The 14,323-nt window shown below is 39.8% G+C and overlaps 1 protein-coding gene across 3 annotated transcripts in view; it reads right to left on the minus strand.

Annotated features, from left to right (window-relative positions):
* Nucleotides 1-14,323, minus strand: part of HERC4 (HECT and RLD domain containing E3 ubiquitin protein ligase 4) — a 53,346-nt gene that overhangs the window by 19,588 nt on the left and 19,435 nt on the right. For 2 of the 3 annotated variants that reach the window (XM_069980412.1, XM_069980413.1), the window contains exons 12-19: nucleotides 14,110-14,221; nucleotides 12,580-12,769; nucleotides 12,293-12,465; nucleotides 11,998-12,117; nucleotides 7,440-7,463; nucleotides 4,201-4,299; nucleotides 720-887; nucleotides 491-634 (exon numbers count right to left, since the gene is read on the minus strand). In XM_069980412.1, coding sequence (XP_069836513.1) covers nucleotides 491-634; nucleotides 720-887; nucleotides 4,201-4,299; nucleotides 7,440-7,463; nucleotides 11,998-12,117; nucleotides 12,293-12,465; nucleotides 12,580-12,769; nucleotides 14,110-14,221 — 1,030 coding nt within the window. The remainder of the gene's footprint in view (nucleotides 1-490; nucleotides 635-719; nucleotides 888-4,200; nucleotides 4,300-7,439; nucleotides 7,464-11,997; nucleotides 12,118-12,292; nucleotides 12,466-12,579; nucleotides 12,770-14,109; nucleotides 14,222-14,323) is intronic. The other variant, XM_069980414.1, reaches the window with a different exon arrangement.

Raw genomic sequence — 14,323 nt, forward strand, 5'->3', positions numbered from 1 at the left:
TGCATCATCAGCCTGTGCTCAGCAAACACACACACAATGTGTGACAGAGGTATAGAAGATTTGTCTCCTAAGGGGGGAGGAGCAAAAGGAGCAGGAGACTATGTGGATTAGCACAGGGGCCATTTTTTTCACTTCCTTGATTTCTATCAGTTACCAGTGTGGCAGAACCATACAGACACGGTAATACATTGTATAGACACATATATTTAACTTTTAATGTACTTTTAATAGAAAACAAGTTTTTCTTATGTTGCTCATAGGCAAAGGGTATGTGGCATGTAGTAGTATATAGTATGGTGGATAGTATAGTATCTGTGGCTTAGAGGTTGGTGTACTTCATATTAGACGTCGATGGGTAGATCTGGAACATTTTGCAGCTTCCAGAGTATGTATGTATCAGATGAGGCATTGTTTTACACGCAATTACGTTATATATGATCTTTTCAGAGTGCAGAGAGCACTAAAAAAAAAAAAAAAAGAAATCACATACCTGATCTGAAAACCAAATGAGTCTGGATTCCTCATAGAAACGGAACATTCCATACTTTGGATCTAGAAGTTCTCTCATTATGAGCAAGAAAAACTCCTTACGTACTCCACCAGCATCAACAGCTTCTTCTCCCACAAAAATAACCTGCCAGTGTCAGAATTAAGTACAATATTATTCAGTAGAAAGCATAAAGCTCGACTGTGCAAAAAAGGTTGTGTTCACACGTTACCTTCAAAGGTTTCTTGTAATCAATGTTTTTAGTTTTCCGTAAAACTTCCATAGCATCCCCCACAATGTTATCTCTGCGTACGATTAAAATAAGGCAAGGATCCACTGATTCAACCACTGGGAGAAACATGGATGAAAAATTCTGTCTGTTGGCTTGATCGACTGCCATCTAAAAAAAAAATATAGTGTGTGTTAAAGGTCATATAATAAATATTGTAATACAATACACATCAATGACAGTATTCCTATGTCAGAAAATAATATTTTTATAACGCTTTATTCCCTTCAGCAGCTTCACTGTACTATATACTTGTATGTTCAAGGTGCTGTGGAACATACTGATCAGCCATAACATTAAAACCACTGACATGTGAAGTAAATGAAAAACATTCATTTCTCTGTTACACTGGCATAATGGCAGGTGTATTAGGCAACAAGTGAACAGTAATTCCTAGTAGTTGATGTACTGGAAGCAGAAAAGAAGTGTAAGAATCAGAGTGACTCTGACAAAGGTGATACTGTGATGCCAGATGACAAGGCTTTTCAGACGCTGCAGGTCTTGTAGGTAATTCCTCATTTGCGGTGGTTAGTACCTACCAAACAGCAGGACAACCGATGACAGGGTCATGGGCACCCAAGGCTTAATGATGCACATAGGGAATTGTCTGGTCAGACAATACAGAACAGCTGAAGTAGCAGTTACAAAAAGTCAAATATATGCAAAACTGGTACAGATAGAAAACACAAATTACAGTGCAAGAATTAACTTTCCCACAGCCCCAGGAAAATTAAAAAAAAGTATAGGAGTCAAAATAGGGCAATATTAAAAACATGTTTAGATAACATGTTGGTTTTACTATAAATGAATGACGAAAAACAAACAAAAAAAAAACCTCTACCCCAAATTTGAAAAATATTACTAGACAAATAATCTTTGTTTCACATGTTTTATAGAAAAATGAAAAGTGTGACTAGAAAGTAAAATTGGTCCTGTAAAAAAAACAAAAAACACAAGTAGTCCTTATTTGGGTCTGTAAAGGAAAAAAATAAAAGTTATTATAAAAAAAAAAAAAAAAGGCTATATTCCCACACAGTATTTCTGTTTAGTATTTTGGTCACAATTTTTCAACCAAAACCAGGAGTGGATTGAAAACACAGCAAGGCTAAGTTCAAACACTCATGAAATTGTGGGCGGCTGCTATTTAAAGGGAACCTGTCACCCCCGGTGCCAGGGTGACAGGCTCCCGACCCCCCGTTAGAGCACCTTATACGTACCTGATACCGCCAGGTCCCGCTTCTTGATTCGGTGGGGTGACGGAGATATCAGCGCCTGAAGCCCGGTGTGCGCGCTCCTGAGATGAGTCCCACACTCATAGAGAATGAGGGAGCGTCGGACTCACCATAACTGGGGGGGGGGGGGGGGGCAGGAGCCTGTCACCCCGGCACGGGGGGTGACAGGTCCTCTTTAATGATGAAATTGTGGTGGGCTGCCATTTAATGCCAAATAATTATTGTTTAAAAACAGTTACAATTACTTAAACCCCTTAGCGACCCATGACGTATCTGGTACATCATGGTGCCACGGGGAGTGTTCAGCCGGTCTGCAGCCGGGCAGTGCCTCTATTAGCCGGCGCGGGTCCCGTTGCCGCGCCGGCTAATTAAGCACTTCAATGCAGCTGTGAAACCTGACAGCAGCATTGAAGTGCTTTACACTTCACAACCCTGGAGTCTAGTGGGACAGATCTCCCCCCGCGATGCGATCGCGGGGGGGAGATCTGTTCTTCTGGCTGGCCCGGGCCTCAGCGTTGCAATGATGTTGATCCCGGCTCGGCAATAGATTGCTGTGGCCTGCAGCAGGTCAAAGCAATCTATGACGGATCTAATCGATTTTTGCTGTGTATATACACAGCATTGATCTCTATGAGAGATCAGTGCTATGTATATACAAGTCCCCCAGGGGGACTTCTAGTTTATGTAAAAAAAAAGTGTTTTTATTAATAAAAAATCCCCTCCCCTAATAAAAGTCCCATTTTATAAATATAAATTAATAAATAAACAAAAAAACAAACATGTTTGGTATCGCCGCGCACGTAATCGCCCGAACTATTAATCACATTCCTGATCTCGTACGGTAAACGGCGTCAGCGCAAAAAATCCCAAAATGCAAAATTGCGCATTTTTGGTTGCATCAAATCCAGAAAAAATGTAATAAAAAGTGATCAAAAAGTCGTATATGCGCAATCAAGGTACCGATAGAAAGATCACATTATGGCGCAAAAAATGACACATCAGACCAAAGGATAAAAGCGCTATAAGCCTGGGAATAGAGCGATTTTAAGGAACATATATTTGTTAACAATGGTTAGAATTTTTTAAAAGCCATCACATCATATAAAAGTTATACATGTTACATACCATTGTAATCGTAACAACTTGAGAAACATGCATAACAAGTCAGTTTAACCATAGGGCGAACGGCGTAAATGCAAAACTCCCCGAAATCAAAACAAATGTGTGTTGTTTTTTTATTTGACAGCACAAATGATATTTTTTCCGGTTTTGCAGCATATTTTATGGAAAAATAATGCCTGTCATTGCAAAGTAAAATGGGTTTCGCAAAAAATAAGCACTCATATAAGTCTCTACATGAAAAAATGCAAGCGCTATGGACTTTTAAACATAAAATGGAAAAGGCAAAAGCGCAAAAACGACAATTGGCTTTGACCTTAAGGGGTTAAAAACAGACATTGCTTTGAAATAACGACCATAAATTGCAGCCATTCACTAAATAGTGTGTGAACATAGCCTGTGTTTTTAATACACTCCTGGTTTGGTTGAAAAATACTGACCAAGACACTGAGCAAAAATACTGTGTAGGAACATGGCTTTAAAGGACAACTCCGGCAATTTGCTTTTTTAGCTTATTTAACACACATTACAAAGTTATATAACTTTAATAAGCTATCTGGCCCAGTTCCCCTCTCTTTTGTCCAAAAACAGCACCACACCTGATCTCAGGTTGTGTATGGTATTGCAACTCTGCTTTATTCACTTCAATGGAACTAAGCCATAATACCACTGACAAACTGAGGACAAGAGAGGAAAGATTTCAGCAAGAAGCAGCTATGTTTTCCTAATCCTGGATCACCTCTTTAAATTCTAGGGATAACTTGGCTTTTGTTCATGCACTGTGGCTATTCACTCAATAAAAGACATGAACAATACAGCTGTATGTGTAATTAGTTTAGTTGCATTGTGTTTGAATATATTTGTGACTTGGATAATGATCAGACCACATTTACAATCATTAAAGAAGTAATTCTAACAGGTTTACTTACTTTTTCTTGGAACTGTATGTGTACATAATATGCATATACACACACACGCGCTACCAACCATATACATATATACAGCTTCTTTATAATACATATAAACAGCATCATTATAGTATACATATACACAACATCATGTCTGCAGCTTACCTGCATCTGGATAACGGCATCTGTCTGTAGCAGAGTTGTCTTAGCTGGTGCATCAAAAACAAATGGATAAGTACAAATTGTGAGCGAACCATCTGGCCCCTGTGCAACAGAAAGGAAGGCATGCTATAAAAATTAAATGTGTGTCCATCACGTCTGCAAATATCCAGAACCATTTATTTGAAGTTCTTTCCTGGGAATATCATGCACACATGCAGCTGTGTCACAGTGGTTTTCAGTAGTATTTTCAGTTACCATGTTATTTACCCCCCACAGGTTTTAGAGGCGAAAGGAAGTTTCTTTCATTTGTTTTATGTTTTGGTGTAATTTTGTTAAAGAGGTATTCTGCTGAAACTGGTGCAGAGCATAAGAAACATATGTTATATAGGAGGCTTGGTGAACTTGGGGTAAGACTACAGTCCTTAATGCACTGACCGCCCACCTCTCCTAACGAAAGTTCATCCAGCGCTTTGCAGTAATGAGCATACAGAAGGATTGAACTGCAGAGCAATGCAGAATCTGTGGACCAAGGTCTATAGTACCGCCCCCAGTGCACCAAAAGCCTGATTACCACCTTCACAAACCAGAGCATTTCAGGAAAGTGATGCAGAGAATGAAGGTAAGAAAACTACCTTTCTCAGCCTCTTCTTTCCTATGGGAACGTAACAGCAGTTTAGATCTTTGTAATCCGCTGTTAGTTTCCCTTTAGGCTGCGTTCACACTACGCATATTTCAGTCAGTATATGCATATTTCAGTCAGTATATTTCAGTCAGTAGATGCAGTCCGGCTCCAAATGGTAAAATCTTTTCTTTATTGTATCATTTAAAAACTGTACAAGACAGTATCTTAAACTCCAACGCGTTTCGGAAAAGCTTCCTTAATCATGGCATACAAAATAGTAAAAAACACATTTATACACATATCCCAATAAAGGTAAAAGGGGAGGAAACAAAGAAAAGAAACAGGAAAAGGCAATGCTCAATGCCAAACACCTGTGAAAACATACACATGAGATGGCACACATAAAAACCAGAGATGGATGGATAGTATGAGTGGAAATAATGCATAATGCATGAAAACGGTTAACGCAGCATGTGAATACATTCCAGAGTACATTTTGAAAAAACAGACAGGGAGCAACAGAGAAAAAGGCTGGAAATAACTTGTTAAATAGAAAGAAACGCAAGCATATACAGGAACTTGTATAAAGGTCATAAAAGTAATTAGTAGATAAAAGCCAAATCATTTTTCATGTTAAGACCTAGTGGTGAACGGCAGTCCAATTCTAAAATCCAGAAAGCTTCCCGTAGTCTGACCTGATGTAGCCAATCCCCACCCCTTTGTGGTCTGTTAACCCTCTCGATACCGCATACCGAGAGAGATGACACATCTCCCCCATGTCGCTCAACAAAGTGTCTTGAAAGGCCAGACGTGGGGCGATGGAATGTCATGCTTGCGTTTCTTTCTATTTAACAAGTTATTTCCAGCCTTTTTCTCTGTTGCTCCCTGTCTGTTTGTTTTTTCAAAATGTACTCTGGAATGTATTCACATGCTGCGTTAACCGTTTTCATGCATCATGCGTTATTTCCACTCATACTATCCATCCATCTCTGGTTTTTATGTGTGCCATCTCATGTGTATGTTTTCACAGATGTTTGGCATTGAGCATTGCCTTTTCCTGTTTCTTTTCTTTGTTTCCTCCCCTTTCACCTTTATTGGGATATGTGTATTAAATAGATGTGTTTTTTACTATTTTGTATGCCATGATTAAGGAAGCTTTTCCGAAACGCGTTGGTGTTTAAGATACTGTCTTGTACAGTTTTTAAATGATACAATAAAGAAAATATATTTTACCATTTGGAGCCGGACTGCATCTACTTGTATTCAATATATGCATCGGGAGTCGCCCGACTCAAGTCTCCGGGCTTCATGGTGGTTGGTGCTTAAACTCATGGACTAAGGGTGAGCTGATATTATCCTTCTTTTTTGCATATTTCAGTCAGTATTGTGGTCCTCATATTGCAACCAAAACCAAGAGTGGATTAAAAACACAGAAAGGCTCTGTTCACACAATGTTGAAATTGAGTGGATGGCTGCCATTTAATGGTAAATATTTGCTGTTATTTTAGAACAACGGCTGTTATATTGAAATAATGGCAGTTATTTACCGTTATATGGTGGCCATCCACTCAATTTCAACATTGTGTAAAACAGATCCTTTCTGTGTTTTTAATCCACTCCTGGTTTTGGTTGCAATACTGACTGAAATATACTGACATATATACGTAGTGTGAACCCAGCCTCAATGTGATTGCGTTATGCCCTCTCTGGGTTTGCTTTGTTGTCTAGCATTGATGCACCATAAAGAATTTCCCAGTTAAATCTCATCACTCTCTGATCTGTGTCTACTTTTCTATTGTTAGTGCTGCTTATTTTGGCTTAGGCTATCTCACTGTCCTGCCAATCCATCATAACTCATTTCTTAAAATATTTTATGCCAGCCTGGAATAAAACCTGTGCCAAGATCAAGTAGAAAAGTAAAGCCAAATATTACAAGTGACAAGTTACAATTTTCTTTTAATCACTTGATATCATTTAACTCTTGACCCCGCTTTTAATTGAAATTAAATGAGGAAATGACACAATGTTGAATATTACTTAAAGGAGAAGTCCAACGAAAGTATTGTATTGCCCCCCAAAAGTTATACAAATCCCCAATATACACTTATTACGGGAAATGCACATAAAGTGCTTTTTTACCCTGCACTTATTACTGCATCGAGGCTTCACTTCCTGGATAACATGGTGATGTGACGATCCGACTCCCAGAGCTGTGCGGGCTGTGGCTGCTGGAGAGGATGATGGCAGAGGGATGCTCAGTGTCCCTCCAGTGCCCTGCGTCCCTCAGTGTCCCCCTGCCATCATCCTCTCCAGCAGCCACAGCCCGCACAGCTCTGGGAGTCAGATCGTGACATCACCATGTTATACAGTAGTAAGTGCAGGGAAAAAGCACTTTATCTGCATTTCCCGTAATAAGTATATATTGGGGATTTGTATAACTTTTGGGGGGCAATACATACTTTAATAAAAACTTTTGCCGGACTTATCCTTTAAGAATAATATATGCACCACATGTTTGTAAATGGAGTGAATTTCCCTCTGACACAAGATGATGTTGGGAACGCCAGTTTAGGTTGTATGAATATGGCAGGGGAAACAAATGAGAAATTCCTAGTCTTACCTCAGGTAATCCCTGGTTTACGTCCTAAGAGAATGCAGTAGGGGGAAAGTGCTCATTAGTACCTGAACTCCCAACAAATCTTGCACATAAGCTTCAACTATTTAAAGCCACAAAATTCCTAATTTCTTATTAAGGAATTTATAAAGTTCACTTTATTATCTGCATTTAAAATATCATTGATAACCTTGTTAAATAAATTATACCATATCGATTACATACATTGTAGATACAAAGCATTACAGATAGATCTGTGCATGAGAAATTCCAACACTGACTTGGAATGTACATTTATGCAATGAAGGATCAGTGAATTAGCAAAACATACTTTCTAAAATGGTATATTCCCATATGGGGTAGTAATATCCTAGCCACAGGATAAAAGAGCGATGGGTGGGGGGGGGTCAACTATCTGTCAACTGCTGTGATCTTGAGTATGGGAACCCTGAAAACCCCACTTAAATGGAGCTGCGGGCATGCATGCATACCGCCTCTCAATTCATTCAATATAGGGCCACTGAAGAGTCAAATGCAACTACTCCAGATGGGAATACCCCTTTAAGTGGAGAAACATTTTAATGTTTATAACTGAACAAACTGAATTGTATTGCTACCTAATATGTAAAATCTAATAGATGGACCCGTTCACACAGAGTAAAACAGCAGAAATTACGAGCGGAACTCACACCACAGACTCCGCTCAGAATCCAGCCTGCCTCACTGTCTTAATGTGAAGTCTAGCTCTCCGCTCAAAGAATTAACAAGTCAATTCTTTAAGTGGACAGTGGCGGAGAGCGGAGACGCACAGCTCCCATGAGGCTCTCCCCTCTTACTGACAATGTTTCTAATAACAGCTACCTAAATCCCCCACTAGTCCAAGGAATATGGTAGTGGTGTTATAACTTACTGTCTTCAAATAGAAAACAGATCTGCTCATGACACAAAGCTCTTCTGTTACCATTCTTACTGGTTACTACTACCTGTGCACTCACTGTGAAAATGATTCTTTTATTCTTATACGTGCTCCATGAACACGGATGCCGTGTAGCTGGCGGGGGCGCCTTGTGCAAGATGATTAAACGTGTGACAGCTGTTTCGCAACAAAATGCTTCTACTGACCCCACTATATAGTGTGACTGGGGCACGCATGCGCTGTACTATAAAGAAATGATAGTGGATTAAAAACATAATTAACCCCTTAGCGACCCATGACGTATCTGATACGTCATGGTGCCGCTCGGGGTGTTCAGAGCGGGGTCCCGCCGGGACCCCGCTCTGAACGGCGCTCATCCCGGCTGACACGTGCAGCCGGGCAGTGCCTCTATTAGCCGGCGCGGGTCCCGTTGCCGCGCCGGCTAATTAAGCCTCTAAGTGCAGCTGTCAAACCTGACAGCTGCACTTAGAGGCTCAGGTAAACACATCCCTGGTGTCTAGTGGGTCGGATCTCCCCCCCGCGATGCGATCGTTCTTCTGCCCGTGCCGGGCCTCAGCGTTGGAATGACGCTGATCCCGGCTCGGCAATAGATTGCTATGGCCTGCAGCAGGCCATAGTAATCTATGACCGATCTAATCGATCTTTGCTGTGTATATACACAGCATTGATCTCTATGAGATATCAGTGCTGTCTATATACAAGTCCCCCAGGGGGGCTTCTAGTTACAGTGTAAAAAAAAAAGTAAAAAAAGTGTTTATTAATAAAAAATCCCCTCCCCTAATAAAAGTCCAAATCACCCCCTTTTCCCATTTTATAAATATAAATTAATAAATAAATAAACATATTTAGTATCGCCGCGCGCGTAATCGCCCGAACTATTAATTAATCACATTCCTGATCTCGCACGGTAAACGGCGTCAGCGCAAAAAAATTCCAAAGTGCAAAATTGCGCATTTTTGGTCGCATCAAATCCAGAAAAAATGTAATAAAAAACGATCAAAAAGTCGTATATGCGCAATCAAGGTACCGATAGAAAGAACACATCATGGCGCAAAAACTGACACCTCACACAGCCCCATAGACCAAAGGATAAAAGCGCTATAAGCCTGGGAATGGAGCGATTTTAAGGAACGTATATTTGTTAACAATGGTTAGAATTTTTTACAGGCCATCCGATACAATATAAGTTATACATGTTATATATCATAGTAATAACGACTTGAGGAACATGCATAACAAGTCAGTTTTACCATAGGACGGATGGCGTAAATGCAAAACTCCCCGAAATCAAAACAAATTCGTTTTTTTTTCAATTTGACAGCGCAAATGATTTTTTTTCCGGTTTCGCAGCAGATGTTATGGAAAAATAATGCCTGTCATTGCAAAGTACAATTGGTTTCGCAAAAAATAAGCGCTCATATACGTCTCTAGGTGAAAAAATGCACGCGCTATGGACTTTTAAACTTAAAATGGAATAAGCAAAAGCGCAAAAACGAAAATAGGCTTTGACCTTAAGGGGTTAAAAACAAATCACCATTATACAATGCAGTCATTTAGAGGAACATTTTAAGATCTATTTTATCATTCATGCCTGAGGCCCCTTGTGCGTTAGTGGCTATAATAAACTTAGCTTCTTCTTGCAGAAGGACTTTGTTATTGTCTCTATCACTGTTCAGATGGACTCGCTTGAATCCCATAAAACGCAGGACTTTTACATCTCCCTTATGTTCCTCTTGGACATATTTAATTAGTCTAGGTGCTCCTTTGCCTGTCCTGATCGAGCGGATGTGCTCGCTGAATCTCACATTCATAGGACGTATGGTCTTCCCCACGTAATACAGACCACATTCGCATACAATAGCATAGACCGTGTACTTAGTGCGGCAGCAGATCGTATCTCGAATATCGAACTGCACTCCTCCCAGGTTTACTGTTTTACAAGGAAGCATGTGGCTACACCATCTACAACTTCCGCATTTAAAATTACCTTAAGGGGCACATTTATTCAGCCAACTTGACCTATTGTCATCAATAAATTTACTATGTACCAAAGCGTCCTTGAGATTCTGACAGCGTCTGAAGGCTACTATGGGTCTTTCCGGGAGACATGCTGCAAGTACAGGATCCGCTCGAACCATGTCCCAATTTTTATGGATCGCTTTTTTAGCTTTCTCCGCCATGGGGCTATATTGAAAAGAAAAAACTAAAAAGCGATCCATAAAAATTGGGACATGGTTCGAGCGGATCCTGTACTTGCAGCATGTCTCCCGGAAAGACCCATAGTAGCCTTCAGACGCTGTCAGAATCTCAAGGACGCTTTGGTACATAGTAAATTTAATGATGACAATAGGTCAAGTTGGCTGAATAAATGTGCCCCTAAAGGTAATTTTAAATGCGGAAGTTGTAGATGGTGTAGCCACATGCTTCCTTGTAAAACAGTAAACCTGGGAGGAGTGCAGTTCGATATTCGAGATACGATCTGCTGCCGCACTAAGTACACGGTCTATGCTATTGTATGCGAATGTGGTCTGTATTACGTGGGGAAGACCATACGTCCTATGAATGTGAGATTCAGCGGATATTCAGCGAGCACATCCGCTCGATCAGGACAAGCAAAGGAGCACCTAGACTAATTAAATATGTCCAAGAGGAACATAAGGGAGATGTAAAAGTCCTGCGTTTTATGGGATTCAAGCGAGTCCATCTGAACAGTGATAGAGACAATAACAAAGTCCTTCTGCAAGAAGAAGCTAAGTTTATTATAGCCACTAACTCACAAGGGTCCTCAGGCATGAATGATAAAATAGATCTTAAAATGTTCCTCTAAATGACTGCATTGAATAATGATTTGTTTTTAATTATGTTTTTAATCCACTATCATTTCTTTATAGTACAGCGCATGCGTGCCCCAGTCACACTATATAGTGGGGTCACGTGTACGCTGACGTACAGTCAGTAGAAGCATTTTGTTGCGAAACAGCTGTCACTCGTTTAATCATCTTGCACAAGGCGCCCCCGCCAGCTACACGGCATCCGTGTTCATGTTGCACGTATAAGAATAAAATAATCATTTTCACGGTGAGTGCCCTCTGAATTTCCTTTCTATTTATGCATTGAATAGACAGTGTCTATTGCTATATAGAGTGAGCACCCCGTTGCACCTGGTAAACCCTGTTTGGCATTTTTAATAGAGTAGTGCCGGTCTCTCTTTCTATATGAGTTTTTTAATACTACCTGTTGCCTGTGTTAAACAGTTTCCCTCCTAAATAAGAGATGGAGAAGGGAAAGTCAGGGAGCAATGGAGATAAGTAGGTGATATGCCCAGCACTACAGGGAGGTGTTTAGACAAAATCACAGGCAGCAATTTAATAGGTCAGACAAAAACTTTTCGGGTAACTACCTATAGGAGGCGTCAGAGACACATTTTGATTCTTAAGGAGAACTTTTATACAAGTAAGAGAAAAACATCAAGAACATTGTAATGTAACTTTACGGTAGACGGACATACAAAAACACTATAGACAGTACATCAGTGACTAGTACCATTTGCACAAAATGGTTTAAGATCAGAAACAAATTAAAATTGAGAATATGTGAACCACTTACAGTCAGCTAGTCCTAACTTACCATACAAAGTGCCCGTTGTTGGATCCAAGCCACATAGTCATTACGGATATCAATGTAGTCTTGTATTTCATGTATGTAGAACTTATCATAAGGTATAATTTGTCCTGATCTTTCATTTACCTAAAAGAGGTAGGATGATCTCTTAATGTTTAAGATTTTAGAGAACCCATTAGCTTTGCTAGACGTTTTTAGCATGATAATGAACAGTATATCCATCACTTTCACAAACCACGTGTGTGTATGCACATAAAGATCTGGAATATGTGGAAGTTTTACCATATAATTGCATACACACCCTATGCAGACTCTCCAAAACCTTCAGGGCTGTATTCAGGAAGGTGTTAAAAATCCTTCTTTCCGTATGAGGAATTCCAATTTTAGAAAATTTTAATAGATGCAACACAACATCTTTAAAAAGCTGTACTAGCCGCATGAACACTGGATTCTCAAGGGTAGACCACCAGTTCTCTATTAGATAGAAGAGGTAGAAGCATTAGTTTTCATTTCTTCCTCCTTCCCTAAAAGCTATTACAAGGACCATGTAAATAATCTCTTTAACAGCAAAAACACAGTCACACTCACCTAGTACCCTCAATGGAGCCTTATCAAGGTTAACAATTGCAGTCCCAAAAGGAATTGCTAAAGAAGAAAAGTTGTTTGGATCTGACATAAGAGGGACCTCTGGTAGTGTGAGGTACAGTCTCAAAGCCTCAATGTCAGGTGGGGAACTTGGTAGTTTTGGTATGAGATTCTTTTCCAAACTAGCAGCCACCTAAATGCAAAAATACTAGACTGAGATTAAAATCAAGTCTTTATAAACTAAAGGAAAGTTGATTGCATTGAAACTTGGGCCAGAACTCGAAAAACAATAACAGAAATTTGAGCATCCAGACAAACGATCTTAAAGTGGCACTGCACATATACCTTTGTTAGGCAGGTCAGGGGCTTTTTTTTATATATAAAACTACTTTCAACAATATATTTTAGCACAGCACAAAAGAGACAGCCCAGGAACAGGAGTTTTCCTGCTCCTCGGTTCCTTGCCCTTATAAAAGACCCTTGGTCTCATTATTAGGGTCACAACCAATCTTCAAGTGTATGCTGTGTCTCCTTGTTAGAATGAAGTAGCAGTCAAGCATGCACACTGCAGCTGTTTATTCAGTTCCCATAGGAACACTGCAGAAATGCTGGCGGTCATTCACCATCATAAAAGCATGATAACATACTAAACTGCATAAAATTATGGAAATTGTAAACATACCAAAAGCGTACAGCTGTTATGTTGAGTGCACATACCCTATCCATATTCACATATCCTATCATTTGGAGTAGGAGGAACGCTATTCCTTAAAATACATAACTGATGCAGAACCTCTTAATACCAAGGGGGACTTCATAGTCATTATTAAACCAAAAACAAGTCTATCGTAACATCAAGTTTTCAACTGCCATAACTTTACTTTTATCTGTCAATGGAGCCACACAATGGCTTGTTTGCTGCTTTCTTCTGGCCACTTATTGGCTAAATATGACACATTGTATAACTGTTTTAGAGGAAGGTGGCTCTCTTTGCAGTAATCCTTTACTGCAGTTAACAGAGAAGAATCCAAATGTGAAGAGAACCCCCCCCCCCATCATAAGGAAACATGAGCAGTTAGGTCCAATAGGGTAACCCATCTACGTTCATAGGCTACTGTCCTCTTTATGTGTGAGTTTTATTTTTCACAGTTATGGGGATGATAGCCCATCGATGGTTATGTTTATATAGTAAAATATAAAGCCTCAAATAATGTCTCAGTAACACCTGAAAAGATACAATTCAGTCTAAAGTTTCCTCTATCTTTCCCCCCTTTTAATACCTCACAGATGTTCTAAAGCTTGAGGAAAACAGGGGCAATAGTGACCGGAAGTTGATCCACCCTAATCAGTTGTGATAGTTGTGTTAGAATAAGTAGCAACTAAAGTCTACTGAGACGTGTGTCCACAGAGGAGGAGATATTCTAGCAGCGCTGATTGATTGACTTACAGCAACTAATGGTTTAACACTGTGCAAATAAAAAAAAATGCTGGTGTAACTCTGTATACATACCATAACAATAACTTCAAGCTTACCTGCTGAACTGTATTGGGCTGGGCCGATTCCAAAAGCTTGTGAAACAGGAGTCTAGCAGCATTCATATCTATCCCTGAGAACTTGGCACTTGTGCGGTAATGATCATCATTGCTACAAAGTCACAAAAACAACAATGTAATAATAATAATAATAATAATTAATGTCCTCAAGCAAGTCAGAGAGAACAAGAATTAGTGAAACTTACAAAAGTTT

Source organism: Dendropsophus ebraccatus, chromosome 8, assembly GCF_027789765.1.
Source record: "Dendropsophus ebraccatus isolate aDenEbr1 chromosome 8, aDenEbr1.pat, whole genome shotgun sequence".
NCBI classification, from domain to species: domain Eukaryota; kingdom Metazoa; phylum Chordata; class Amphibia; order Anura; family Hylidae; genus Dendropsophus; species Dendropsophus ebraccatus.